The 27,553-nt window shown below is 37.0% G+C and overlaps 6 protein-coding genes across 8 annotated transcripts in view; 1 reads left to right on the top strand and 5 right to left on the bottom strand.

The window, feature by feature from the left end:
* LOC104814932 overlaps positions 1-1,113 on the bottom strand; it is a 3,165-nt gene extending 2,052 nt beyond the window's left edge. Inside the window, exons 1-3 of the mRNA XM_010543183.2 lie at positions 993-1,113; positions 441-758; positions 92-223 (exon numbers count right to left, since the gene is read on the bottom strand). Coding sequence (XP_010541485.1) covers positions 92-223; positions 441-683 — 375 coding nt within the window. The 5' untranslated portion in view covers positions 684-758; positions 993-1,113. The remainder of the gene's footprint in view (positions 1-91; positions 224-440; positions 759-992) is intronic.
* Positions 1,114-1,329: 216 nt separating this feature from the next.
* On the top strand, positions 1,330-7,713 carry LOC104814910 (protein SPA1-RELATED 2). Of its 3 annotated transcripts, XM_010543165.1 has the most exons (10): positions 1,330-1,626; positions 1,930-2,024; positions 2,339-3,838; positions 4,355-4,512; positions 4,891-5,659; positions 5,751-5,897; positions 6,070-6,387; positions 6,474-6,533; positions 6,938-7,154; positions 7,236-7,713. In XM_010543165.1, exons 3-9 carry the CDS (start codon positions 2,369-2,371, stop codon positions 7,127-7,129), a joined length of 3,114 nt encoding a protein of 1,037 aa, XP_010541467.1. In that variant the 5' UTR covers positions 1,330-1,626; positions 1,930-2,024; positions 2,339-2,368; the 3' UTR covers positions 7,130-7,154; positions 7,236-7,713. The 3 variants fall into 3 exon arrangements, with proteins under 3 accessions (XP_010541467.1, XP_010541460.1, XP_010541450.1); XM_010543158.1 differs by having other exon boundaries at positions 2,354-3,838; positions 6,938-7,713; XM_010543148.1 differs by having other exon boundaries at positions 6,938-7,713.
* A 153-nt stretch (positions 7,714-7,866) lies between these two features.
* On the bottom strand, positions 7,867-9,843 carry LOC104814903. The gene is made up of 2 exons (XM_010543141.2): positions 9,696-9,843; positions 7,867-8,142 (listed from the first exon to the last, which is right to left on the bottom strand). The coding sequence occupies exons 1-2, from the start codon at positions 9,828-9,830 to the stop codon at positions 8,074-8,076; spliced, it is 204 nt and encodes a 67-aa protein (XP_010541443.1). The 5' UTR covers positions 9,831-9,843; the 3' UTR covers positions 7,867-8,073.
* A 3,897-nt stretch (positions 9,844-13,740) lies between these two features.
* Positions 13,741-15,614, bottom strand: LOC104814895 (ethylene-responsive transcription factor CRF2-like). Its single transcript, XM_010543129.2, has one exon. The coding sequence runs from the start codon at positions 14,875-14,877 to the stop codon at positions 13,915-13,917; it is 963 nt and encodes a 320-aa protein (XP_010541431.1). The 5' UTR covers positions 14,878-15,614; the 3' UTR covers positions 13,741-13,914.
* A 5,783-nt stretch (positions 15,615-21,397) lies between these two features.
* On the bottom strand, positions 21,398-23,206 carry LOC104814888 (ubiquitin-conjugating enzyme E2 5A-like). Its single transcript, XM_010543115.2, has 5 exons — positions 23,108-23,206; positions 22,922-23,021; positions 22,064-22,191; positions 21,848-21,952; positions 21,398-21,713 (listed from the first exon to the last, which is right to left on the bottom strand). Exons 2-5 carry the CDS (start codon positions 22,989-22,991, stop codon positions 21,570-21,572), a joined length of 447 nt encoding a protein of 148 aa, XP_010541417.1. The 5' UTR covers positions 22,992-23,021; positions 23,108-23,206; the 3' UTR covers positions 21,398-21,569.
* Positions 23,207-23,868: 662 nt separating this feature from the next.
* Positions 23,869-26,905, bottom strand: LOC104814878 (probable inactive receptor kinase At4g23740). Its single transcript, XM_010543104.1, has 5 exons — positions 26,768-26,905; positions 26,506-26,581; positions 24,803-26,111; positions 24,364-24,714; positions 23,869-24,268 (listed from the first exon to the last, which is right to left on the bottom strand). Exons 3-5 carry the CDS (start codon positions 26,049-26,051, stop codon positions 24,003-24,005), a joined length of 1,866 nt encoding a protein of 621 aa, XP_010541406.1. The 5' UTR covers positions 26,052-26,111; positions 26,506-26,581; positions 26,768-26,905; the 3' UTR covers positions 23,869-24,002.
* Between the last annotated feature and the right edge of the window lie 648 nt (positions 26,906-27,553).

The raw sequence follows: 27,553 nt of genomic DNA, 5'->3' as shown, positions 1-27,553 counted from the left end.
GTTCAGCAGAGCCGCAATACATTAAGCTTCAGCACAAAGAAAAACAGATGGAAACTCATAATTAACCACCTTGCATATCATGGTTGTTTACCTTGTACGAGAATCGCCTTCCGTCATAGTGTACTTTTGGATTGTTCTTCATATTATCGAAAACAGCCTTATTGGAGATCATATCAACATAACACACTTCCTTTATTTCCTCGGGTGTAAGAGCTTGCCTTGTCTGCAAGAAAATCTAACATTACATAAACCAAACAAGACAGTTCGAGAAACAGATGAGATTATCAAACCAAGCAACATCATTAGTGGGAAAAGGATCTTGAGGGTATAATCAAAAGGGGGAATGTTTTCGATACACAGTGATTTTTATGAGTTTTTTTTTTCCTTAAAGGTGATTTTCATGAGTTAGGGCAGAGAAAGAGACAATCAGGGACTCAAACCTCGAGCAAAAGCTCGATGACACGCTTCATTTGAGCCCCAACAGGAGCTTTTCTTATGCTGTTGATTTGCTTGTACAGCTCGGTTTCGTTCGAGAACTTGACCGGAGTGGCAGGCTTCGCACTGGCCGTTGCTGCTGACACAGAGGGCCTCGTTGATGCTGCCCTCGCAGCTATGCTGGACAGTGTAGACTGGCATTTCTCTTGCTGTTTCTTGAACTTATTGAGCTGCTCGTTCAAAGCCATCGGTCTCTGGATCTCCGAATGCGACGAGAAGGATCAGAACCGTTTCCTCCGATGAGCTTTTCGGCGACGACTTGGCTGAAAATCACGCGAAAATGCACACCCATCACGTTGATCATTTCATCACTATACCAGATTCCACGATCTTTTAGGCGAAATTAGACCTAAAAACCAATCATATTTGCAAGATTATACGATTCGATACGGTGAAATGAGGCCTAAACCAATCGGATCGCCAAAATCCCTAACAAAGACCCACCGAAACCCCTTTTGCGACAGAAACGGAAACTGAAGAAGAAAACTAAAGCTTACCGCAGACGGAGAAACAACGATCAAGATTCAAGTCGCCGGCGGCAGTGGCAGGAAAAGCGGAGGAGAGTTTCTTCGACGGGAGAGAGCAGAGAGACGCGACAGGAGAAGCCGAGCAAATCACGCGTCCCGGCAGTAAGTTTTTCCCTTTTAACATTTTGTATCATTAAGATATTGCTCTTTGGTCCTTCAACTTATATATATTGTTATTTCAGCCTGCAATCAATGTTAAGATCGGCTGTATTCGTAAATATTGAAAAATATAGGGAGTAATTCGGATATATTAGCAATGAACAAGTTCACAGGATTTATCGCTTCCTCTTTTTCCGAAAAAAAGAAAGAAAATTATCTGGTCCGGCTGATTTGAACTCGAACACAGTCCCATTCATTTTCTGCCTTCGAAAATTTATCGGCGTTTAATCAAAATTTCCAACGTTTTGTCGAGATTTTTGCTCTTCACCTTCTGTTCGCCGACCGCTTCTTTGCTGCTCTCTCCGCCGCCTTGGTTCTGTCGGCGGATTCCCTTGTCCTATGGGTGTTTCCATGGATAGGGTCCGACAATGGTTGGCTTCGGCGATTTAGCTTTTGTGGCTCTTAATCTCTCAGTTCGTAATCATCTCTGCCGGCGAAAAGACAGGTGAAAGAAGAAACTCTGGTTCTCTTTTACTTTTCTTAGTGACTTTTGGTCGAAAGATTTATGATCATTCGGATGAACTTCGGATGTTCCTCACTTTTTTTTTGGCCCACTTTGGTAATGATAGTCCTTGTTTTTCTGGGAGATGCGACTGTCCATTTGGATTATTTGAAGACAATTTTATTTTTCGGAATTGGGATTTTTGTGAATTCAAACATCCCTTAGATTTGGCTTTGGGGAAGAGATTTTTTTTTTTAATGGGGAAGAGATTCTTGATAAAATCTTTGCCCGTGTATTCTCCTTTAGGGTTCTTTTGATTCAACTCTAGACAACTCCGGTATTGCTGAACTGAAGCTGCTTATGGGGTGATTCTACATGAAGCTCTGAATCAAAATCTATCGGTGGGTTCATTCTCTCTCTCTCTCTCTCTCTTTCTCTCTCTGGGTTTGATTTGCATATTAGCTTTGAGTAGTGTTTTAAGTTTTGAGTGGTTAAACCTTACGGGCAGTTCTTGTATCATCAAGCCACTGAAACGGAGTTTGTTGTGGCATGGTGTAATTTCAGATTTGTATGATGTTGGCTGATGTTTTTTCTCAAGGTTTATCTCCTATGGACAGGCAACAACTGTCAAAACCATGTTAATGCTATGAAGTTACCTCATTTTGTGTTTCCTCTATTTCTTCTTCCTTTATAATGGGATGATCCAAATTTGCAGTTCGTTGTGATACAGAAGGTGTAGCGAATTATGGATGAAAGAGTGGCAGAGGATGTTTCTAGGGTCCACGAGGCCGAGGCTGCTCATCTTCAGTTCAAAGATGGTGAGCAGTCTCTTAAACCCGAGAATTGTGGTGAGTTGCTGGAAACCAAAGAAGTGCATGCTGAGGAGGGGGTTAGTTCTCCTGATAGCTCATTTGATGTAATCGCAGAAATTCTTGAAGGTAAGAATGTGAATCCCTTGGATCAAAGAGAAAACCCTCCATGTTCTAGCCTGCAGAATACAGGTGATGTGGATGACGTGGTCGAGGAGTTGATGGTTAGAAACTGTGATGGATCTAGTGTAGGTATAGTTGGTATATCAAGAAATAAAGAGAGACTAGAGAGCATGCATGGCCAGTCTCAGCATCCTTTTCAATCAGGTGGTGGTTCATCTAGTACTAGTTCTAAGAGTAAGAAGGGAACCAACAAGGTGACTCCGGGTATCTGGCTAAATGCAGGAAAAATGCCTTTTCCCGAGTCTTCAGCTCGAGAATTAAGCAGTTCTAAGCATGATGAAGCAAATGAATATTTCATGAATGTTGACAGGAATGTTGTACCAAAAGAGGCATTGTCCCATGGGAGCCTCAAGACAAAGATCTTATCGCAGTCCGGGTTCTCTCAGTTTTTTGTTAAAACAACATTGAAAGGAAAAGGGGTCATATTTAAAGGGCCGCCGCACAGTAGATATAAAGCTACTAGTCTTGAGCATCAAAATCCAAGTACTTCTGGTAATACTGTAGTCGTTTCTAATGCTCCAGTAAAAGTTTCTACCAGTGCCCCTTTGGTAGCTTATGATGTTTCGCCATGCTCACCATCAAAAGCCAGTAAGTCATCTTCTTGTGCTGACATCTCAGTGAGGCATAGAGGGTGTGGAGGGGAAGGTTTGACTTTGAGAGAGTGGCTACAGTCAGAGCGCCACAAAGTAAATAAAAATGTGTGTTTGTATATCTTTAGGCAGATTCTGGATCTTGTGGACCACTCTCATTCTGAAAGAGTTGTCTTGTGTGACCTACGGCCGTCTTCATTCAAAATGTTCAAGGAAAATGGGATCAAGTATGTGGGGACAAGCTCCGAGGGAGAATCTTTTGACAACAACACAAATAAAGCTACTCTTTGCCACATGGAAAACCCTCTTGTTAGAAAACGATCAATAGATATGGGTTTGCACTCTAGTACCTCTATTCTTGTGAAGAAGCAAAAGTCAAATGATCATGCAAGCTCTAGTCAGCGGCCTATATTTCGTCATGGGAGCGTCAATATCCGATCAGAAAATGATAGCAACGACACTCGAGGGTTTCCTATCAGGTTTGGCCAAACTCAATCTGGCACGGCTTTCCGTCCCTTTACTTCCATGATGGGGCAGTTAGAAGAGAAATGGTATGCAAGCCCCGAGGAGCTCAGGGGTGACATCTGCTCAGCATCTTCAAACATCTATAGGTTGGGTATTCTTCTTTTTGAGGTATGGAGAAGCTTCTATTAATTGGACTTGTCATGATATCTGCACTTGTGTCTTCTGGTCCACACTTTAGAACATATGTATGAGTTCGAATTGTGAAACAGCATATCCCCTTATTGTTGATATGTTTCGATATAGTCTTATGACATGATTTCTTCAATTAGCTCTGTATGTATGAGCTTGATCAATTCACAAATAGGTCATTGTTTTTGCTTCTATAATTTTTTATACTAGATGTTTATTGCAACATTTATGTTTACCTTTTACAACTCCTGTATGAGTTTGATTTATGTTAATAGGCATTTCGATTCTACTAATAAATACATCTTTCTTCACCATGGATTATCACATAGACATTAATGTTGTTGCATGTTCATTATTTTTTATACCAAGGGTGAAATTTATAGCTAACTTTATGGTTGACCGCTTAGGTCATAGGGTTAACGTATCCCTTTTTCTGACGTTTCTTGGTCTGGCAAATAATTATCGCTGATGTACTAAGTTGGATTCTTACTTCAGCTATTAAGTCGTTTTGGCTCCGAGAGAGCACGTGAGGCTGCTATGTCTGATATCCGACACCGGATTCTTCCTCCACATTTTTTATCAGAGAATCCAAAGGAAGCTGGGTTTTGTCTATGGTTACTTCATCCAGAACCTTCATGCAGGCCAACGACCAGGTAATGCAAATTCTTTTGCTACACTAATCTTCAAGTTGTATAAAGCATATCATTAAAGTTTTTCTGTGTATGATTATTTGCAAGACATTAATTTTTGTCGTAGGGAACTATCAGCATACTTATTGGACTTAGTTTAGTCTGCAAATGTAAACCGCAACAAGCGCAGAGCTTTCTTTTCCTGGTTCTGGTTGTAAGCTGATAGAAGATTCAGATTGGACTCAGTGTATAATTCTGTACATAATCTTTAAAACCAAGGAGCACTGCTTATGTCTTGATAGTCAGATTCTGTTGTTTCTCATTTACCTGGCAACAAGAATTGGCTCAATCATTAAAACTCTGTAAGCTCTTTTGTTTTTTTGTTTTTTTTTTTTGGATCAGGGAGATCATACGATCTGAAGTGGTAAATGGAATTCAGGACCTGTATGCTGAAGGCTTATCTTTATCTATCGAACAAGAGGACACTGAATCTGAATTGTTGCTGCATTTTCTTGTTTCTGCCCAAGAGCTAAAGCAGAAGCATGCCACAAATCGGATGGAAGAAATCGCATGCTTAGAAGCAGATATCGAAGAGATTGGTAGAAGACGTTCTGCTATAAGGCCTCTGTCGACAGAGGAAGTTTATAGTTCACCTCCCGCTTCTAGTGAACCTGAAATGCGACTGATCAATAACATTCATCAGCTTGAAAGCGCTTATTTTTCAGCAAGGACACGTGCCCATCTCCCTGGAACACATCATGCCTCTCGACCAGATAGAGATTTGCTGAGAAATAGTGGCAATTTTAATTCGGAACAAGAAAATATGGAGATTCAACACGCAAATGATCGTGTTGGAGCATTCTTTGATGGGTTGTGCAAGTATGCTCGATATAATAAGTTTGAAACTCGGGGTATGCTGAGGACTGGTGAATTCAACAACACTGCGAACGTAATTTGTTCTCTGAGTTTTGACCAAGACGAAGATTATTTTGCCGCAGCTGGAGTATCAAAGAAGATCAAAATATTTGAGTTCAATTCCATTTTCAAGAATTCTGTTGATATCCATTACCCAGCCATCGAAATGCCGAATAGATCAAGGCTTAGCAGTGTTTGCTGGAACGGCTATATCAGGAACTACCTGGCTTCCTCTGATTATGATGGTATTGTCAAGGTACTCTCAAGGTTTTTTTTTTAAAATCATTTTATTGTTTTTATTAGTTATCTTCTGTCTCATAAGTACAAATATATTGTGATGAATCCAGTTGTGGGATGTGACAACGGGACAGACCATTTCACATTTCATAGAGCACGAGAAGAGGGCTTGGTCTGTTGACTTTTCTCAAGTGTGCCCAACAAAATTAGCCAGCGGAAGTGATGATTGTTCAGTGAAGCTGTGGAACATTAACGAGGCATGTTCTTTACATTCATGCACGCTTATATAGTTTGCTTTTTTTTAATGCCCACTTCTATTGAGATCTCTGGTTCGTATGCATAGGTATATAGCATTTGGAGCTGTTTTCTTGTTATTACAGTGTTTTAAGCCTTATAGCTAATTCACCATTTCTTGCATTGACGGTGCAGAGGAACTGCTTAGGAACAATCAGGAACATTGCAAACGTTTGTTGTGTGCAATTTTCTCCGCACTCCTCTCATTTACTGGCATTTGGATCAGCAGATTACAGAACCTACTGTTACGATCTTCGCAATTTAAGAGGTCCTTGGTGCATATTGTCAGGACACAACAAAGCAGTTAGCTATGCAAAATTCTTAGATCACGAAACCCTTTTAACTGCCTCAACTGATAACACGTTAAAGCTTTGGGATCTTAAGAGGACCACTCATGGCGGCCTCTCCACAAATGCTTGTGGCTTAACATTTTCTGGTCATGCCAATGAGAAGGTCGGTAATCAAGGGCTGGAATTTACTTTTACCTGAGTTTCTGTTGTTTTTTTCACGGGTGATGATGGCAATCTTGCTTTTTCCAGAACTTTGTCGGTCTGTCTACTGCCGATGGGTATATAGCTTGTGGCTCGGAGACAAACGAGGTATGCCCCACGTAAACTCAGGGAAAACCTTGATACTCCTATATTACAGTCTCTTCCGAATCTTCCATTGCTATCCTATCTCTTCGACAAATCATCCCTCTCATGTCATCAAATAGCCTGTAGAACCAAAACAATAGCATAGACTGAGAGATTTTGATTCTCAACTTGTTCAGTAGCTCTGGGTCTACTTCTTTTCCATAAGACAAGTACTATATCCATGTGAATAATGTTTTTCCTGTATAAATGACTCCATTGATGAGCTGCTTTGAAAACCCCACATATATTATAACTAAATCACTATGAGATATCTACTGTTGGTTCAATAAGCGTGTTCCTGTCGCAATTCTTCTCTAAATCCATTTGATTGAGAACGTTGATTCCTTTGTGTTTTTGTCCATGGTCAGGTTTATGCCTATCACCGATCTCTGCCTATGCCCATCACTTCCTACAAGTTTGGTTCAATCGATACCATTTCGGGCAAGGAGATTGATGATGACAATGGCCTATTCGTGTCGAGCGTCTGCTGGAGAAAAAGATCGAATATGGTTGTTGCTGCTAGCTCAAATGGGTCTATCAAAGTCCTGGAGTTAGTCTGAGTAAACTTACTGCAGAAGCTGAGAGGTGACGATCCCTCTTCTCCAACACAACACCCCCAATGCCTCAAAACGGTACAATCTCAAATCATGCGGTATACTCTGTCAGGGAGGGCATGGGTCCAAAAAATAATGAGCAGGCTTCGAACCCGCGAAAGATGCAAGGAGACAACACTAAACAGAGGAATGTATCAAGATCGAGTTCTGAGGCAAGAAAGTTACGAGCTTTGAAGTTTTCTCTTTGCGTGGAGTCAGATCCTGAGTTTTCTCTCAAGGAGATTCATACAGTAATCAGAGTAGCAGTAGTAGTAACAGCAGTATCAGTGGTGGGGATAAGAGTGTCACGAGGAGAACTGAAGACTACGACATGCCGTTTTGAGATGTAAATTCGCCCCATAGTCTTCGATGTGTGTGTGTGTATATATATATAGGCGAATCTCCTGCACCAAGAAAAGGTCTTTTATACTTTCTAAGCTCCGTTTTGATATGTAATCGTCCCATCACCCTTTTGTTCCCCAAAATTTTGTTGAAGAGTGGAGAAGAATTTTACTGCATTCATCTTTTTTTTTATATAATATTTTTTGGCTTCTAAATTATTTTTAGTGTACTTAATCTGCAGATAGGTAGATACATATTTTTTTTTCTTTCTATTTTATGCTTTTTTGCCCCCAAAACGAACGTTTATAGCGAGTATGGATGTATATCCTTCAGTCAACGTGTGGACTACAGACAGGCCCCAGTATGAAAGGCATTTTGAAGCTTGTTTAAAAATCAAAGCCCTTCGGTCCAAAGAATTCCATTCTTTAAGCATACAAACATTTTCCATGTTTTCACCTACTAGTTACGATCATTTGTTTATCAGCTTTGAAGCGCACATATTCTCTCGCCAGGGGTTATATTCCCTGTTCTTACAAAATGAAAATTTACCCCAAAGAATATCATATTTGTCAGGGTCTCTTGCTAGCTGAAGATGCTCCTCCGTTGTCTTGAGTCGGTACCGAAAACTTCTTCACTTTCTGTCACGAAAATAACAAAAACAGTATAAATGTTTCCAATTGATCACACCCCTTTTGTTATCTGGAGGAAAACTAAACATAAATGGTAACCGATTCACTATATGCAAACGATTTATTTGACCCTCTCGAGATTTCCATGTCCCGACCCATTGTCTTGCACGATTCAAAGAGAACCTACAGAACCCCAGTTGATATCTGAATAGTCATATGACCTCTGGATCCCAGTCTCTTATCATACTCTAAACCCATCTCGGAATTCATCCACATCCTAGACATTCAACAAACTTAAACTCTTTGGAAACAGAACCATGGAAAGACTCAACGACAACATGTCTATAACTAGATTATGTTAATATGTCTTTTTCACATGTATTCTCAAACGATTAAAACAACAAAACACATTGTTAAGTTAACAGCATGGGAAGAAGATGACTGGTAATACCGGCTACCTATCTTTGTTTCAAGAGGACTAAAACACAAAAGAGAAGAATTGATTTTTTGCTTAGACTATTCCAAGTCTTCCTCGTAAGAACTTGGGCAACCAATCCTATCTCTTCAACATAAGACATGTTTTTCAGCTCTCAAGGATCCAAGATCATTCAACAGTTTCTCGAGAGTAAGCAAAAGTGAGATCAACAAATATGCCAGTAATGAACGTTCAGCATTGTAAAAAATAAAAAACTGATTACCATAACTTAGCATTACAGAAACACATATCTTAAGCCAAAACAAACATATCATTTCAGTTCACTACGCCAGGAAAGTATCAAACGTATCAATCTTCCTCTTCACTATTCACGGCCTTCCTTGAACACACAATGTTACATATCCCCATTCTCCATCACAATTTATATCCATTTAGACTTATATGAAATCATTATCCATCATCATTCATAATTTATATCCATTTAGACTTGTAGCAATCAAACAATCACAAAAATGACTAGCATTCTCCATCAGTCTAGAGAATTCCATATGCTCCTGGGAAGATAGACCAGACCAGCTATTACATTAAAGATTGATTTCTCGGTTAAGGGTTCAGATAATCCACATCTGGTGTAGAAAATTTTATGCTAAAGAGGTGCATCCACAAAGAGGAACCTTAAATTTTATGTTAGATACACGTTCTGTACTATGCCACATTGCCTAGTGATAACTGTAGCTGGCCTAAATCCAATAGTTAAGGTTCACCAATCCTGAACATACGAGATCGATATCGCAACAATCATTTACCTGAACGAAAAATGTACTAACACGATGATATTCGTTAACACTAAATCTAAATTCTGATGCACGCTTTTCCTAGAATCGACGAAACAACCTCAGTAAATTTCAGATAAAATCTTCCACAATTGCATTTCTAATCAACAAAATCAAAATCAAACCGAAGGTCGATTGCGATTACGATGTAAACCACTAGAAAAATAAGAAATCACATAGAAATCCGACAAAACAACAGTAAATTGAAAACGTCGGAAAACATGTGGACAATATGATTACTCAAGTTCGATTTAGCAGTTGAATAACAAACGACTCTGGAGAAGAAAACGGACCTTAGCGAGAACACATTCTCTGAGAGACTGCAAGAGGCGGAAACATTTCTCTTGATCGAACGGCGTTTCCGTGACGCAGTTGAGAAGATCCACGGCCTCTTGGCCGCATATTGGCTGCTCAAGCTTTTTCTCCATCGAAGGGAATAAACCCTAATTCTAGGGTTCTGCGCAGGCCAAGAAAAGAACGAGAAAACGGAGACAGGAAGAAACCGCGGCAGCCGTAAAACCGTTAAAAAAAAAGTACCAAGTACTAGCCGACAAAGCCTGCTGGGTCATTGGGCTCTGACAAGATCACGCGTCGGTGTGCATGACAGATGTGCCACGTGTCAGAGAACAACCAAGTCTACAATATGGGCCGTGAGAAAAAGTCCCTGCTCTTAATTGAAAGCCTTTGTAAGCCCATTTAAGATTATCTTTAAGCCCATACTCACTTGTGACAAACAAAATATTTTAATAAAATTAACAGAAAAAAAATAATCATAAATGCCCTATAACAGTCCACAAATATATATCTCTTTCGGTTGCTATATTTGTTTGATATTTATTATTATAGTTTCTCTGGCTTAAGACATTTTTATAAAGAGATAAAATCACGATATCTATATCGAGTTACATGCCAACATTTGATTTGAGCATATGATATCGAATACGAATGGAAACAAATCGTACGAAGATCTCGGTACATATAATTAAATATGTACAAACCTTCATTACCATAACAGCCTAAAATATAATGAAAATTTCCGGAGTGTGACTAATAGAAAATAAAATGAAACAAGCTTTTTGAAAATGTATGTCGAAATATGCTTGATTAATTAATTGAATAATTAGAACCCTAGTTACAAGTAGAAGAGATATAGCAGGAATTTCCAATATATGATCAACTATATACAAAATATGCGTAAACAGTACACTATAAGAAATATAACAAAACATACGATTTTATATTTACCTCTTTTAAAATTCATTAGTGGCACGGATAAAAAATTTTGTTGGAGGGTAATTTAAGGATAAAGGGGTGAGAGCGAGACGCATGCATGCATGCATGGGAAGGAACACGAGAATGTTTACGTGAAGGATAGAAAACATTAAAAATGAATGCATGTGTGGGGGCGTAGTTTATTTATTGATCTCTGCCACATTTCATGAGACATTGTTTCACGCATCTTGCGATCATGTTTCGAGTCTCTTCCTCGGTTGTGAATGTTAAATGTCTGAATGAAATGAAATTATGATTATACTAAGGTTTTTGTCGGTGGACTGAAACTATCTTACATGGCTGCATGGTTACAATGGGCCACTAGGAAATGAATCATTTCTTTACGAGTAGTGTTCAAATCATTTTTCTATAAATGTTAAAAACAATAACAACGAAAAAAAAACTTAAAAAAACATACTTATGAATGTGTTGACACCCTTTCCATAAAGTGTTAAATATATATTTTTTTGTGGGATCAGGGATTATTTTACAAAAAAGAAATTGCATCTATATCACTACTACTATTAAGTATTTTTTTTATTTATAATTAATATTACTGTCACTGTGTATGTATATATATCAATTAGTTCCCTTTTCAATTTAATTAAATATAATGTTTTAAAATAAAATTCTAGTGTATAATTTATTATTTTAGAAATTGCGTCTATATCACATCGTTTTACCAATCTGAAATTTAAATATTACTACAAGGAATATTTTATAATTTATTATTTTAGAAGTATATCCAATTATATAGTAATAAATCTTTCTTCTAGATCCGTGCTCCTGCAAACGTGGACGACCGGTCCATATTAACCAATCCACTCCATACCGGCAGGTTTGTCCGGTTCTCAGTTTTATATAATTGTTTTTTTTTAATCGAATCATCGATTAAACCAATTAAGCTCATAAAAAAAATGACCGTCCACAGCTGAGTCGCAGATTAGAGTCAACCCATGCGGTGGGACGTGGACGGCTGAGATTCTAACTCTTGTAAAAACATCTCTTACAAAAAAAATTATCTTAAAAAAATATTATAATATTAAATTTTAAAACACAAAAAAAATAAATATAAATTTTTGTAAATATTAAAGTAAATTAAATAATCTATTTAATTAAGTATTTCATGGAAAACATTATGGGTGTGATAATTTAAATTATATGGTAAACTGAAATTATAATTTGCTATCACAGCAGAACAGATACCATATTATCCAAGCTTTTACATTAGAAAGAAAAATAAAATAAAATAAAATAAGACAAATAAAATTTAATAAACTGCACAAATATATACACAATCACATGTATATATATATATGCATATATACATCAGTTATATTATTCTCTTTCTTTCTTTTCAAAATTCCCCGAATTGTACTAGAGATTGTACTAGTAGAAAATAACTCCCTTGTTGTTCATGCATGAATATTCACACATTTCTCATGAACAATGGACCTAAAGGGGACCCAACACATTAATACTTCATAATGTTCATATCCCTTTAGATTCTCTCCATTCAAATTGAAATTTCAAACAAAATAAAACACCAATTTGTTTTGTTTCTACTAACAAAAAAAACAATATTCAATTATATTAATATTCGTATATCATTCATTTCAGATGTAATTAGCAATTAGTCACCTCTCAAAGTGACAGACAAATTGTTGAGAGAATATCTAAATATCATTGTGTGTGTTTTTATACAAATATGTATGTTTTATGATTAATATGAAATCGGACGTGTATTTTTAACCAGTGACTTGCAAGCTTATTCTTAAATAGTTTTTTGAATTTCATTACTTTTAAATTTTTATTATTAATTAAAAATTGTAAAAATAAAAATAAAAGGAGTCCGAGAGTGAAGCATACTCGTGTCTCGTTGTGGGCAGAGGAAGAGATCTTTGGGAAAGTGACATAACGTTGCTCTTGCGGCTCATGCCTACGTGTCGTTATATTTTACCCCTTTAAACGTTGGATCCGTGGTATTTCTAAGAAAACCGTCGTATAAATTGTCTTTAGTTATTTATTATTTTCATATTTCATTTACCAAAAAATAAAATAAAATATGCATTTCTTTCAGTAGAAACCTAATAATAACCTACTAATAATAATCTTTAATAAAATTTTATTCAAATATCTATTATCTATTTTTGTTTTCAATTTAGATGATGATAGATTGATTTTGGTTTTATTAAATTGCCCCAAAAAAATCAATGATAGAGTATGTTTTTTTTTTAAAAAATAGGATATGATATTTGAGATTATTATTTTACAAATACACTGAAAATCAAATAAATTCAAGGTCTTTTCTGTAAGGCTTTCATTTAGAATTGATCCGAAATGCAATTATATCTCCTGTCTGTTCAAACCACCGATTCAGTCCCACTATTTGATTTCCCAAAAATGAACATTGTGATGTTTAAAATTATAGTAACATTTTTATACAAAATAATAATAAGAACTATCTAAATATTGCATATATAACATTTTATTTTCTTTTTTCTTTTTTTTTTTTAAAATAAAATGGTCATATTTTTTAATTCTCTGTAGAATTAAAAATGATATTATGATAAATAACACATCACACACACAACAAAACCCCGAAAATATCTCTTGAATGTTCCAAATATCAAAGCAACGAGATTTTATCTTCTTTTTTTTTCTAATATTATGGGATTGGTTTAAATTTATATGTATTTATTTATCAAGCAAAGCTTCAAAGATACACACCAACATGGTCTGTAGTTAGATTTATTAAAAGATTATTGTTAACTTTCTAAATTAGTATATGCAAGTTAGCTAAGTCATTTGGAGATGGACATAAACTGCATGCAATGTTAAGAGTTCGAATGATTCAAGACACTTGCTTAGATTAGATTCTTCGCACGTGTAATCTTATCTTAGTAAAACCAAATTTAAATTTTAAGAAGCTTTTCAATTGTTCCCAACACGTGCTACGATACGACCAAAAGCCGAGATTTTTTATATAAAAAAAATGCGGAAATAAAGTAATTTCGTAAAACACGAACGTGGGAAGTAAAAGGAAACTCGTCCAACGCACCGTTACGTGCCGGACGGACTTAATTATATTTAATATATCGCCATTAACTACATTAATTTAACTTAATTTAAGTTATATAACAAAACTAAAACCATAAACATCGCCGATATTTTCAAAGCTACCACCGGTACAAAAATCCGCCTCCGGTTAACGGTCGGTTAATTAAATGGTATTTCGATTTAAACCGCGAGGAGAGGATCCGACCCGAATAAATCCCCAATGTCTTGAAAATGGTCCTCCACGTGCCAGCTGGAGAATCTCGACCCGAATACGAACCCGAGATCCAAACCCGTACCCGTATTTGAGAAAAGATCATCGCTGAAGATATCACCGCCGAAAATGTCGGGCACCGAACTCCGGAAATCGAAAATGTCGTCGTTTGGGAACGTCGCCGAAAAGTCGGAGAACGTCTCCGACACGGTGGTCGACGGCCCTGTCTCTGGCTCGGCCTCCGCCTCCGGCCCCCCCGCCGCTGACATCGTCCCTGAGGAATCATCGACGGCGAACGGCGACCGGAGAACAGACACCGGTGAGCAGAGACCGAAGCTGCTGCTAGTAACGGCGAAGGCGTCCTCGGTATTTTCCGGTGGAGGCTTCTCCGTCTCCGTCTCCGCCTCCGCGCGCGGCGGAGGAGTGGCAAAGTTGGTGAGCGCGTCGGGGCCACGGAGCTGGATTGCGGCGTTGTCGTAAACCATGGCGGCTTCCTCCGCAGTGTCGTAGGTGCCTAACCAGAGCCGTACACGTCTCAGTGGATCTCTAATCTCCGCCGCCCATTTTCCCCACGGCCGTTGCCTCACCCCGCGGAACTTCTTCTCAGCCGTCGCCGGAGCTGCGGCTTTTCCGGAGTCTCTTGCCGTCGTCTTCCGTCTCTTCCTCGTCCCTTCAAAACCTCGGAGGGCCTTCATGGAGAATGGTTCGAGCACGACCTCGTTGACGAACCTCTTGACACGACGCCGTCTGGGGATTTCATGTTCTTTGTCGTCTTCATCGCTGGAGGAATCCGTAGCGTCTGGGTCGGTGACGGAGATGCGTATGATTCTGGGTTGGTTGAAATCCAAGGTTGTGGGTAAGGTTCTGGTGCTGTTGATTTTGTGCTCTGTGAATTTGATTCTCGGGAGAACAATTTTCTTCTCCGTTTCCATTTTCTCGCTATCCAAACAGGATCTCTGACTGTGACTGTGACTGTGTATGTATGGCTCTGTTTCCTAAATATATATATCAGAGAGTTGGGAGAAGCATTGAAAGCAAAAAAGGGAGATTTCAGAAAGGGGAAAAGGAGGGAGACAAAGAATAAAGAAAGAAATGAAAAGAAGAAACTTGAACGAGAAGGGGGAGAGACAGAGAGATGGCTGATGCTCTGCAAAAGTTTTATTAAAGGACGAGAAATTTCATGCAAAGCAACGAGAAGCAGAGAGCGCGAGGTACGGAAAGCTGTGAGAGATAAATTTCACCGTCTCAGTGGGTATACTCGCAGTGAAGGAGGAGAGACGTGAGAAAGCGAAGATTTTCCCGGAAAGCTGAAAAAATGAAGAAAGAAAAGAAAAACCCGAGAGAGGGGAAAAAAAAGACAGAGCTTTTTGCGTATGCCAATGGAATCACAAACCCTGTTTGTTAACCGAGAAATAAAAAGAGGAAGATGCTTTTTTCTTGTATGGGAAAACAGGCTCGAGCGTGGGGTTTCTTTAGTAGGATAATATTCCCAGAAAATTTTTTCAGAAAGGGCTGAGAGAGAGGAAGAAGAAGAAGGAGAAGATAGGAAAGCGGCAGAGCAAATGTAAGCAGAGAAGAGCCACTAGACGAAAAAGAGACTATTTTATAGGATCCCAAAACGGCGTTTAATTAACCCGCTTCTTTTGCCACTTAATCCTCCTTTTCTTTTTTGAATAAATCAAATATCTTCTCCCTCTTTTATTTTTAAAAAATATATTATACCACAAAGGAAAAAAAGTTATTTTTATCCAGATCTTGTGTTTTTTAAAATGCCATACAAAGGAAAAAAATATAGTCTTAAAAAAACTACTACACTATAGGTTTGTTTAAAGAAACCAATGCTTACGAATGAAAAACACTTGTCCAATTTAGGTTTGTTTGATTATAACGTTAACATTAGTTAAATATAAAAAAATAAATTGTAACGTCAAAATTACATGACAGTGATCGTGTTTTTATAACATTCGGTCACAAAGCCATTGAAAATTCAGTCAATGGTATAAATGAGAGTCAATGAAGATAAATTCAAGAAAATTCAGAAACATGGATTTTAAACTAAGATCCTAATGTTAAAGAAAAACAATGTCAAATAAGAAAATAATTTTAAAAAAAAAACAATGTCTTACAATAAAAAAAATTATAAACTAAAATTGCGAAATATCAATATTCTTTGTTGGGAAAAAAAAACTTCGACGGCGTTAACGGCGCAGATATTTCCCGGCAGTTCAGGACCGCCGCATTAGTCAAACTTATCAGATTTCGACACGTGGATTATGGGTCCTGAAGATTAGGTCCAATCCAACGGCTTGGACGTGCCATTCACTGACCAGCTGGAGCACCCCTAAAAAAAACATATTTTGGATTTCATTTTTTTATTTTTTAAATTTGCTCGTAATTAGGGATTCAGGTCACGTGACACCGGAGATGGTTTAGTCCTACTTTTGACAGAATTAATTACTAAAAATAATTAACGGCACCTAATTACCGTAACTAACTCTTTAGTCCAAAGTCCCCGTGCGAAACTCTCTCCATTTAGCCACTGGGTGTTTTGGTCATTTCCAAGCCGGGCAAGTTGCCCGTAGTAGAGAGTAATAAACAGTTACGGCATAATTCTTTTTACCATTTTACCCTTTCGTGTCGTTTTTTCAGCTTGGGTGCTGACGTGGCAGACAACCCAAGGACAATAAGCCCAAAAAAAAATCATTAAACCTGAGTGTTTCTTTTCTTTTTGTATGATTGCATTGATTATTAATTAAATATATTTTTAATAATTTATGTTTTTTGTCTTTTGGTTTTAAATTTTGATTTTATACTGCACATTTTCATGTGAATGACAAAGTGCCTTGAACGCGGAGTGTGTTTGGCATTTTTTTTTTATACAAATCAAATAATAACAAATTTGTGTATTAAACATCCAATTCTTATCAAAATATTAACTGTCTAAATTAATTTTTGAGTGTCATTTATAATACTATGAATATTTTAATGATTAAACTGATAATCGAATATTAGTATATTTCTCATAATTTTTTTAATTTCTAGCTATTAAGTAAAAAAGTAGATGCTCTGTTTTACATGGGAAATTAAGTTATTACCTCCGGGGTTGATTGGTATACGATAAATTTATTATATAGTATTCATTTTTGCGATGCATTTATAAATGGGCTAAAGTATATTTTATGTCACAAATTGAATCATAACGATAAGTCAATAAAACCATTTCTCCTTTTGTTCTCTTCTCGACTTTCATGATCTTATATATAATTTTTTTTCGGCAATATTTAAATACACATTTTTTTTTACCGTAGATTATTTCAAAGGTAGTGGATAATCATTTAACAATTAGATCCAGAAAACCAATACAAATTATATATGTAGCTTAAACGTGTGTGTATATATATATTGTTAAACAGCCTAAAAATATAATTATAGTATATACACGAAATGTGTAGGTTGTATATGTTATACTGTTCTCAAACGTCAACGTCGAATTTTCTAAAAAAACACATTTTCAAAATAAGCAGCAAACCCTATATGTAACATTGAGCCACGCAATTATTGAGAAGTCCGATAATTATTTTTTGAAACTATACGAAAGAGACACAAAAAAAAAAAACGCCAGATTTGTTTGTGAAAATGATAAATAATTTAATATATAGAAGAAAAGAAAATGGAAAGTGCTTTCGTTCCATGCAACAATCATTACGTAATCACAAGCGCTTATGATAACGATAATCCATCGAAATTTTATTAGTTATTATTACACACCATTTTCCACGTAATATTATATACAGAAACGCAAACGGTAAGCTAGCCTTTATGATAAAACTTATTTATTATATTAGCTGTATTCTAATAATAAGTATTGTATGATTATATATTTTATATTCAATTATCATTATATGAGTCTATTAATGGGCCAGGGTATGTAACTGAAAAGTGCTTCATTGTTGCTGAAAGCCTGGATTATGGAATTTAATATTAAATTAAACCACAATTAATTATTAAAAAAAATAAGAACAACTTGGACATCACTTGCGGTATGATATGTTTGTTTAATACTCCATCCGTTTCAAAATATTTATAGTTTTAAGTTATTTTCCATGTTTCAAAATATTTGTTATTCTACATTTTCAAAACATTTTTTTACAATAATTTCTAATTTTATCCCTATCAAATTCCAACAAATTATTAATGATAACATTGTTTTTATCATTAAATAAGGTAATATTCAAGGTATTTGCAGTTAATGGGTTCTTTCATATTCATCATTTTAATGTATTTGACACCATATTCATCAGGGATGGACATTTCGGGATTCACATCGGAATTTTAACGGTTCGATTCAGAAATGATTTATTCGGTATTCTAAAATTTGTGCAAAACTAGTACCGTATATTATTCGGATCGGTTCAGTTTCGGTTTCGGTACGGTTCAGTTTTTGTTTAAAAAATTTTAGATTTTCTTAAGAAAATTTTGATTTTTCAGGAATTTTATAAAGTTCGGTTCGGTTTTGAAAAATTCGGTTCTATAAAAATCATACCGTTCGAGAATTTTAAACGGTACGGTTCGAAAAAAATACCAAAAATTTTGGTTCAGAACGGTTCGGTTCCGAAGAACCGAACCGAAATGTCCACCCCTAATATTGATAGGTGTATGTTTGATGTTTTTGCAATTATATACGCGGTAACTAGGTACATAACCATGTACTAAATGTATGATCCATGTTGGACTCTTATTTATTTATTTATTTATTTGAATCCATTAAAAAAAGAGATATTGAAATGTACAAAATTTAAATAAAAAAATATGGTGTATTACGAGCATGTGAAATTTTTATTTCATATTTCACCGTGTAGGGAATTTATGTCAAGGATAACTTTAAAGAGCCCCCATATATTTATTTATTTATTTATTTTGAGATACTGGAAATATTGGGTACATAAAATAAAGCTTATATTAATAGTAGGTGGTGCATGATTAGTGGAATGATTAGAACTAAAAATGTCTATGATTCAGGAATTATGAGTTGTAGAATCATGTAAAGTATAAATTAAACTAACCATTATAATATGACAAAAAGTTTTAAGCATATGTCTAAGCGGCGATTCGAAATGGGACGGACCACCTCAATGAAGATAGTGTACTCATACACTCAAGGTTTGTAATAATATATTATATTTTGACACGAATCAAATTCTTCATTCGTATAACAAAGTGACAACGAGAAATTTAAATCCTTATCTATTATTAAATATTTAAATGAGTCCGACGACGACAGTGAATATAGTAAGATTAGCTATAGTATCCATATGTAAATTTTTGTGTGAATTTATTTGTATAAGCATATAATGAAACATATATATATATGGGACATATAGTTTTAGACGATTAATCTAGTAAAAAATGTGAATGTGTATGAAGGTGCATTGTTAAATTATATACTAAAATTCAACTTATGGTATTCTTGAAGGATTTGAGAAAATGATTATATATATAGAATACCATAAGTTATTTCAAAATATATATTTATTAATTCAACCATGCATCTTCATACACATTTCACATTTTATTAGATTAATAACAATATTTTGGATTATAAAAATATTATGAATGTGTATGAAGATGCATGGTTAAAAATAACTTATGGTAAACATAATACCATTTTCTTATAAAAAGAGTGATATTAATTAATAATGATTATAAAAATATAAACGTATCATTTTTAGATTTAAAAAAATAACAATAATTTGGATTAAAAATTTTATGTAAGTGGAGTGGAGAGGTGGGGGAGTGAGCATGCAAGTGATTGTCACTCCTTTTTGTCTCGAAGTGAGGACAAATCTCGTTAATCTATTATCATTAATTGATGAACTAAATAATCAAATCATTTAATTTCCAACACACTTCCTCACGACCCTCTTGTCGGTGTCGGCCTCTTTTCATCTAAATAATTCTGTTAATACCACAATGTTCGGTTAACACGTGCAACGTTATATATAAAATGGTTATTAGTGAATTAGTTAACAATAATCCAAATTTAAAAATGTTTGTAATTTTTACTTTTCACAATATTTTATATCAAATAAAGATTTTTTTTTCCGTTATAAAATAGTTAGAAGTAATTACCTTCTGAAAACTTTGTTTTTGGTGAAGGGTTCTGAAAACTTTTTAGAAATACAGGAGAAAGAGACAAGGGTGGGAATGGTTCACATAAAATAATAATCATTTTGATTAAACTATGTTTAAAATCTTTACAGCTAGCCTTTTTTTCCCTTATTCTCGTTGTAATCGGCATTAAATATTTACTATGGAAAATGTAATTATAAGGAAATATAATTAAATTTTAAATAGTAAGTGATAATGTTATATACCTTTTTTAAATCAAAATATGTTGATATGAATTCCTTAAATAAAATATATAGATGCTTCTTATAAAAAGCATACGCTTGAAATCTTGTCTAGTATTACATATAATTATATATGTACTTTTATATACACGATTAAGAGCATATGAATTTGTTGGTAAAAATATCTAGGATTCCATATAAACATATAAAAAAAACATCGAACAAGAAAGTGTTTAAGATGTTACCTTTACAAATAATCATACCTAAGACCCTCTAATCTGTATAATATATTATATACTACTTTTTTTTAAAAAAAAAAATGTATTGTCCCTTATTATGTTCCAAAACGAAGAGACAGTTAATTAATGGGAAAATGAGATACAATGTATTCTTTTGACTCCTTATTTTAAGGGACTGCAGTGGACCCACACAACCTTTGACTACTAACAATTTATTTGAATAACATATATTTTTTATATGATAAAAACAATACTCTAGTTTTTGGAGTTGGAGAACTGTCATGTCACAGGGTGAATGCTTACCAAATGACGTGAAACCATTGGTCAAAAAGTACATGAAACTCATTTTCCCCCTTGGTTACCATCGTTCTTTTACACACACATGAAGATTGGATACGGATGGATAAAAATGGATAATTCAACGGGCTCTCACTCCCCTTGTCTGATTGTCGGCATTGTTTAATTTCAATGGACTTCCCAACTGTTGTATTCTCGTATAAAAATAATGTTTTTTTACTCCACATAATTAAAGGCCAAGAAAAAAAAACAAACAAGAGTATTTGTTTTTATAACTTTTGCAATATAACTCTCTAATTCAACATCACAACCTATGTAATTCAACATGGATTCAATTGTTCAACATACCACTTTGGGCTTCAGCCCAATAGCTATGGGTATCTCTCTCTTGTGTTTAAAAGGTGGGCTAAGATTATTCTTCTATATTGATACATTACATATATAGATTGTGGAGGGCTTTTCTCATTAAGGCGTTCCATTTTTTTCTATCTTGTTTTTCAAAACCGAATCTAATCAAACCGAATCGAATCGAACTGATTCTCTTAATTGATTCTCTTAATCGGGTTGGTCAAGAATCACATAGAAAAGGTGTCAACTGTCAAGTCACGGAGATTGTATCATTTTCTGGAAGCATCTGAAATGTTTTTGTTCCAGAAATGTCAAGAGCATCCATCATAGAGCAAAAGTAGAGTAATACCTTTGATCATCTTTGTTCCAGACAGTTTTTTTTTTTTTTTGTTATCCCATGGCGTACTTCTCGGTACAGTGTCGGGCAGCTAACAGGTACATCTTGCGGTTCGATTTGTACATCCTGGCAGCCTCCCCATCCAATGGATCATCTGGGTTCGGATCAGTCAACAGCGAACATATCGAAAGCAGCACCTGCAACAAAAAGGACTCTTTGATCAGATAGTTTTCTCCCGAGCATCTATCTTCTCTGTTTTCACTTACTAAGCTATTGCTAAATAGAACTCCTAAAGGTCAGGGAAACATTCAATCGGAATTCGATAATGTACCTTGGATATGGTGAGTGCAGGGCTCCATTGGTCCTCCAAGATGTCGAGACAGATGTCACCACGGCTGTTGATGTTTGGATGATAGACCCTCGTCCTAAACGTAACCTTTTAGAGGTAATTCCGAACAGATCAAAGATTCAGCAGAATGAAACTGGACAATTGCTGGCAAGACAAGAGATCAGATTCAGACGTCAAGAGTTACATATAACTAACTACCTTGGGTGGGCTGAAAGGGTACTTGGGAGGAAACTGAATTGTGACACGAAAGACTCCACCGGCATATGGGCTATCCTCAGGCCCCATAATTGTTGCTTCCCAGTGAAACATGTCTTCTCCAGCTGGACCTGAAAGTTTGAACCCACGAGCATGCCAATGCAAAATGACTAAATAAACAGACTCGGTATGCAAAATGGCTCCTCCATAACAAGATTTCAGCGAAACGAAGGAAAGCTCGTCTAAGTTAAGGATTGTTGTCATGTTTACCACAAAACCAGGAGATGAAACGTGTTCTTGATCAATATATTTGTCAATTCCATCTTAGTTGTTATGGCTATGAAAAGATATCAGACATTGGTTAATGTTTCCAGTTAAAAAACAGGTCAAGCACATAATCGTGGACATTTGTCACTAGCGATTCTTGGCCATTCCAAGAAACTGAAAACATTGTACACAGTGATGGAAATGTAGCAGAAATATTAACCAACTTCGAGTTTTAACATTAGAAATTAACATTTTTTTTCTACTGAAAAAAGGATTATGCACAAACAGTTAAATTTCGTTTCTCAATTTCTCCTAAACGGAAGAAAATCGATTCTTCAAAGGCGGAAACCAGCATACAACCCAAACACAACATCGTAGTCTCCACGAACCAAAAGAAACCCAGTCTTCATGATAAAGAACGAGCAAGTTTCTGAAACAAGACGAGCCATGAGCATGGTAAATGACCAAGCTAAAGTTCATATATGAGTATAACAAAGAAAGAACAAAAAATCCTACGCAAACATGGCGGAATCGTGCCGCAAACGAGATCGAGAATCAGAAACAGGAAATAGAGACGAAGAATCCGATTGTTACCAGCGCTGCAGTAAGCAGGAAGATCTTTCTGCAGCCCCTTGAGCTCTTTGGCGATCCGTTTCAACGCCATCGCCAGCAACAATCACAAAACCTAGAAATTCTGTGACCAGAGAGATCAGAACTTGAATGGAAACCGAAAATTCAATCAGAAAGAAGAGAATTCGAGAGAGGGACAACGGAACCAACCTGATCGAGCGAGAGAGGGAGAGAGAGAGAGAGTTTTTCTACTGCAACTGCAAGTAAAATGAGAACGGAGAAAAGAAAAAAGAAATTTGAGGGGAGTGATACAGGAAAGCCCGCCTCTCTAACGACCCAAAACCGTTTTGGTGCCTTATTTTAAAGAAATGTGACTTAAAAAAATATTTATTTAAATACGGATAACATCATCATCATCATCATCATCTTCGTCGTCAGTACGAACGAGCACGTGTGTTCCACGTGATAAGCCTTGGGGAGTTTGTGGTTCGCTCGCAAAATTGGAAACACAGCTCGTAGGAAGATCAGAGAGGGGATTTCAATGGCGTTGAGGGTTTTCGCTTAAGATGAAAGGGAAGGGGGCGAGAGGATCTACGGAGGAAGATGACAACAACGCGGTCTTGCAGAAGAAGCTCGAAGTCGTCTCTCACTTCGGCTTCATCCCTCTCATCATCGTCGTCGGCATGAACTCCGATCCCAAACCAAACCTTCCCTCTTCCAGCTCCTCAGCCCCGTCTGATCCCCATCTCGTCCTTCTCTCTGCCTTCGTCTTCCAGGTGCGTTTTGAATTTCGAAATATCGAATCCCGAATGTTTCTTCTTCCAGATTAATTGGATTTATTTTTGAAAATGTTTAATCTGTTGAATTCAGAGTGTTTTCTTCTTTCTATTTGATTTTTCTGTGTGATAATAACCGAGGCTGGATCAATGAATGGAAATTCCTCTGTCGAAAGCTTTAGAGTGCGATCACTATGAGTCAAATTTTCAAAATTGAAAAGGAAACGTTTTCAGAGAATCAGTTCTATCGAGACTCGAGAGTATCCGCAGCAAGGTAGTATAGAAAAAACGTCAAATAATCAAACAGATCTTCATTTTTTTTTTTCGATTCAAGCTCCTGCAGGTGTTGAACTCTCGGATGCTCTGTCGGGTTTGGGACCAACTATTCGGACGCTCTCGATGAGTCTGACCAAATCAGACATCTTCGGACGCCGGTCCGGGATCCTCACGACACATGACATTGCTAGCTGCAACATCTCCACCATCTCTTCCTCAATGTTGGGATACTTGAGAAGCTCGATGTCGAAAACCTCGGCTGTCCATTCTTCCCGAACCACCGAATGCACCCATCGAACCAAGTGGATGATCTCGTCCCCTGCCATTCAAAGATTCAAACTTTTCCAGGTTACAACCATTTTGAAGATTTGAAATCAGAAAAGCTTGACAGAATCCGCCTGGTTTGTAACTTACCGGCAGTGGTGTGGATGGGTGATTTTCCGGTGAGCAGTTCGAGCAGTACAACGCCAAAGCTGTAAACGTCAGAAGCTTGGGAAGACTTCCTCGTGTCGGTCACTTCCGGAGCACGATAACCAGCCTGCCGGGATATTGGTGGAGCCAAGGGGCTGGTGACGGCCGATAATCCAAGATCTGAAACGCAGCCACTACCCTGAGAATTCAAGAATATATTTGATGATTTGATGTTTCCATGGACGAATTTCCCGTTGTTCTCTTCGTGGATTCGGGCTATCCCTCTGGCTGCACCCACGGCTATTCTCATCCGGGTTTCCCAGTCAAGAGGAACCCTGTTCTCTCCTCTGTTACCTGCACAATCCAATCACATATCCATGGTCAGGGCAAGAGAAAGAGGGTCAGATCCAGATTTCATTAGCAACCATTGTTGTCCACTTACCATGGAGCATAGAAGAGACACTGCCGTGGTTGAAATAGTCATAAACCATGAGCTTCTCATCTTTGGAGAAGTAATATGCCTTCAGCTCCATCACATTCTCGTGTCTAATTCCTCCGATGATCTCCATCTGCTGCTCGAACTCTCGTTTCCCAGCTCCCACATCCTTGAGTCTCTTCACCACGACGGCAGTCGCATCCTCCAGAACAGCCTTGTACGTTGTACCGAACGTTCCCTTGCCGAGAACTTCAGCAGATGCCCTCAACAGATCCTCCAGATCGAAAGAGTAGTTGCATCCCTCAAAGAAAGACAGGCGGTTGTTCTTGTCTTCCATCCGGGACACCACCTTTTCCGGCGACATGTTTCCTTTCTGCAGCTTATCCGAAACCTCATCACCTCTTAACTTCCTCCTTCTTGAGCAACAAAGGATCAACACAAATCCCAACACTGCAACTACTACAACACCAACCACAACAACGATCAATAAGAATGCTGTCCGGTTTATCCCCAGAAGACGGGCTTTAGGTTTCAGATGAGGCTGAGCACTAGATGATGGAACCAGAGGAGTGTCGGTTTCGCTTGACGAAATTCCAGCATTGCCCGCAAAAGACGATGTCGGGAATCTCTGGAGTGACTTTGGTATGGAGCCGGTAAGGTTGTTGTTGGACAGGTCAATGTGCTGCAAACCAGAGAGACCCAGATCGGGAATCTCCCCAGAAAGCGAGTTGTTTGCAAGATTCAGCGACTGGAGATCTTTCAGACCGGAGAGAGAATCCGGGATGGTACCATTGAACCCGTTGTTGGCGAGATTAACACTCGTGAGATTCGTCCAAACGGAAAAATCTTCCGGCAAACGACCGGTGAAGTTGTTGAACTGAAGGTAAAGAAACGACAAGTTCTTCAAGTTGACGAAATCTGCCGGAAACTGACCGGCGATTTGGTTGGATCTGAGACTGAGGACTCTGAGACCCGAGAGACGGCTTATCGTGTTCGGAGGAATCTGACCATTGAGTCCAACTCCGGGCAATCTAACGGCTATGATCTGTGATCCGTCTTGACTGCAAGTGACTCCGGTCCAGATATTACAGACAGGGGAGCTCTCGTTCCAGTTCAGTGTCCGTGTCGGGTTCATGATGGTCTGAAACTCGAGCAATGCGCGCTTATCTTCAACTGGGTCTGCATTTCCTACCGAGAAAATCAAACCCAAACAGAAAGTCCACAGGAAAATCCTTCGAGCTTCCATGAATCTCATTGGAAAAACGAGCTGTTTCTCCTTGTAATGTTTTTTCTCTCTCGTGTGGATCTTCAGCAGCTGGAGAGAGACAATATGTAAGAACAAGAGACAAAAAGAAAATCGACCATATAACTAAATTGACAATGAGAATAAAAATGGTGAACAAAAATCACTTTAATTTAAAAAAAAAAAGGAAAAAAAAACGCAGGAAATTTAGATTTACAGATGGTTGGAGAAAAAAGTAAAAGCGAAAATGTGATTCAAACCCGGAATAGGACGTGTATATATATAGAGAGAGAGAGAGAGAGCTTGCAGCTTCGAAAATGGCGAACTGAAAGTCGTTTTCCATACACTCCATCTTTAATTTAAATTTCCAAACCCTAGAAATTCTGAAACACTATATGCGAAAAGCGAAACCCTAACGCCATTGAAGGATTAAACTATAGTACTGCTAGAGAAAAAAAAATCTGACCTCGCTACTTTCCAGATCTGAACTGTAGAACCTTTTCCCCCCTCTCGCGCTGTTTCTTCTCGAAACTTGAACAGTTCTGCAGCTCGAAGAGCAAGAGAACACTTTTCAGTAAAGAAAACCTAAAACTAGATTTGCCGTCGGGGAAATTTCCATAAATATCATACGCAAAATCCAGAGATTCTAAAAGGATAAAATGAGAAACCCAAATAACGCAAAACTCGAAGAAAGCGCCCAGATACTTTCAGAAGAAAACAAGACGAACCCTAATCTCGGGAAATGCGGAAACGTGAAGAAGTGGCTAAAGAATCGCCATTGAAGCAATGAATCAGAGCTTGTTTGTTTTGCAGTAACGGTAATAAGTTTCTCTCTGCTCCGAAAGCAATCAATGAGAGAGACGAGGGAAGAAGAAGCAGAGGTGACTTTTATACAGTTACTGATGTGCGAGCGGGTGTGTGTGAAAGACGAACCGGTTTAGTGAATACCGAACCGGAGACCAAACTTTATGTACCGGATTTGCATTAGGAAATTACTTATATTTATTTTAGGGAAAATGACATTTTCCTACACCAACTTTGCAAAATGTGATCTTTTCCTACACGAATTTTTAATTTGACAAAAAACTATACCAAATTATCAAATGTGCCAAATTGATACACGAACTACCCAATTTAACTGCAATTTCCTACACAATCCGAAAACGGTGTTAAGTGTCCGTTAACCGCTGACGTGGCACGCCACGTGGCGACTGACGTGGCACGCCACATAGATTTTTTGCCACATCAGCATGCCACGTCATATTTTTTAAAAAAAATTCCGAAAAAATAAAAAAATCGATTTTTTTTAAAATTTAAAATAAAATAAATAAACAGAAAAAAAAATATACATATATATTCATATCTATATACAAATAAAAATATAAATATATATACAAAATAAAAAACATACACATATATATACAAACATCTATACAAATATATATATATATACATACAAACAAATATATTTATATATACATATACATATATAAACACATATATATGTATATATA

The sequence above is a fragment of the Tarenaya hassleriana genome, unplaced genomic scaffold (genome assembly GCF_000463585.1).
Source record: "Tarenaya hassleriana unplaced genomic scaffold, ASM46358v1 Cleome1, whole genome shotgun sequence".
Taxonomy (NCBI): Eukaryota; Viridiplantae; Streptophyta; class Magnoliopsida; order Brassicales; family Cleomaceae; genus Tarenaya; species Tarenaya hassleriana.
This window is presented reverse-complemented; position numbering and strand designations above follow the sequence as displayed.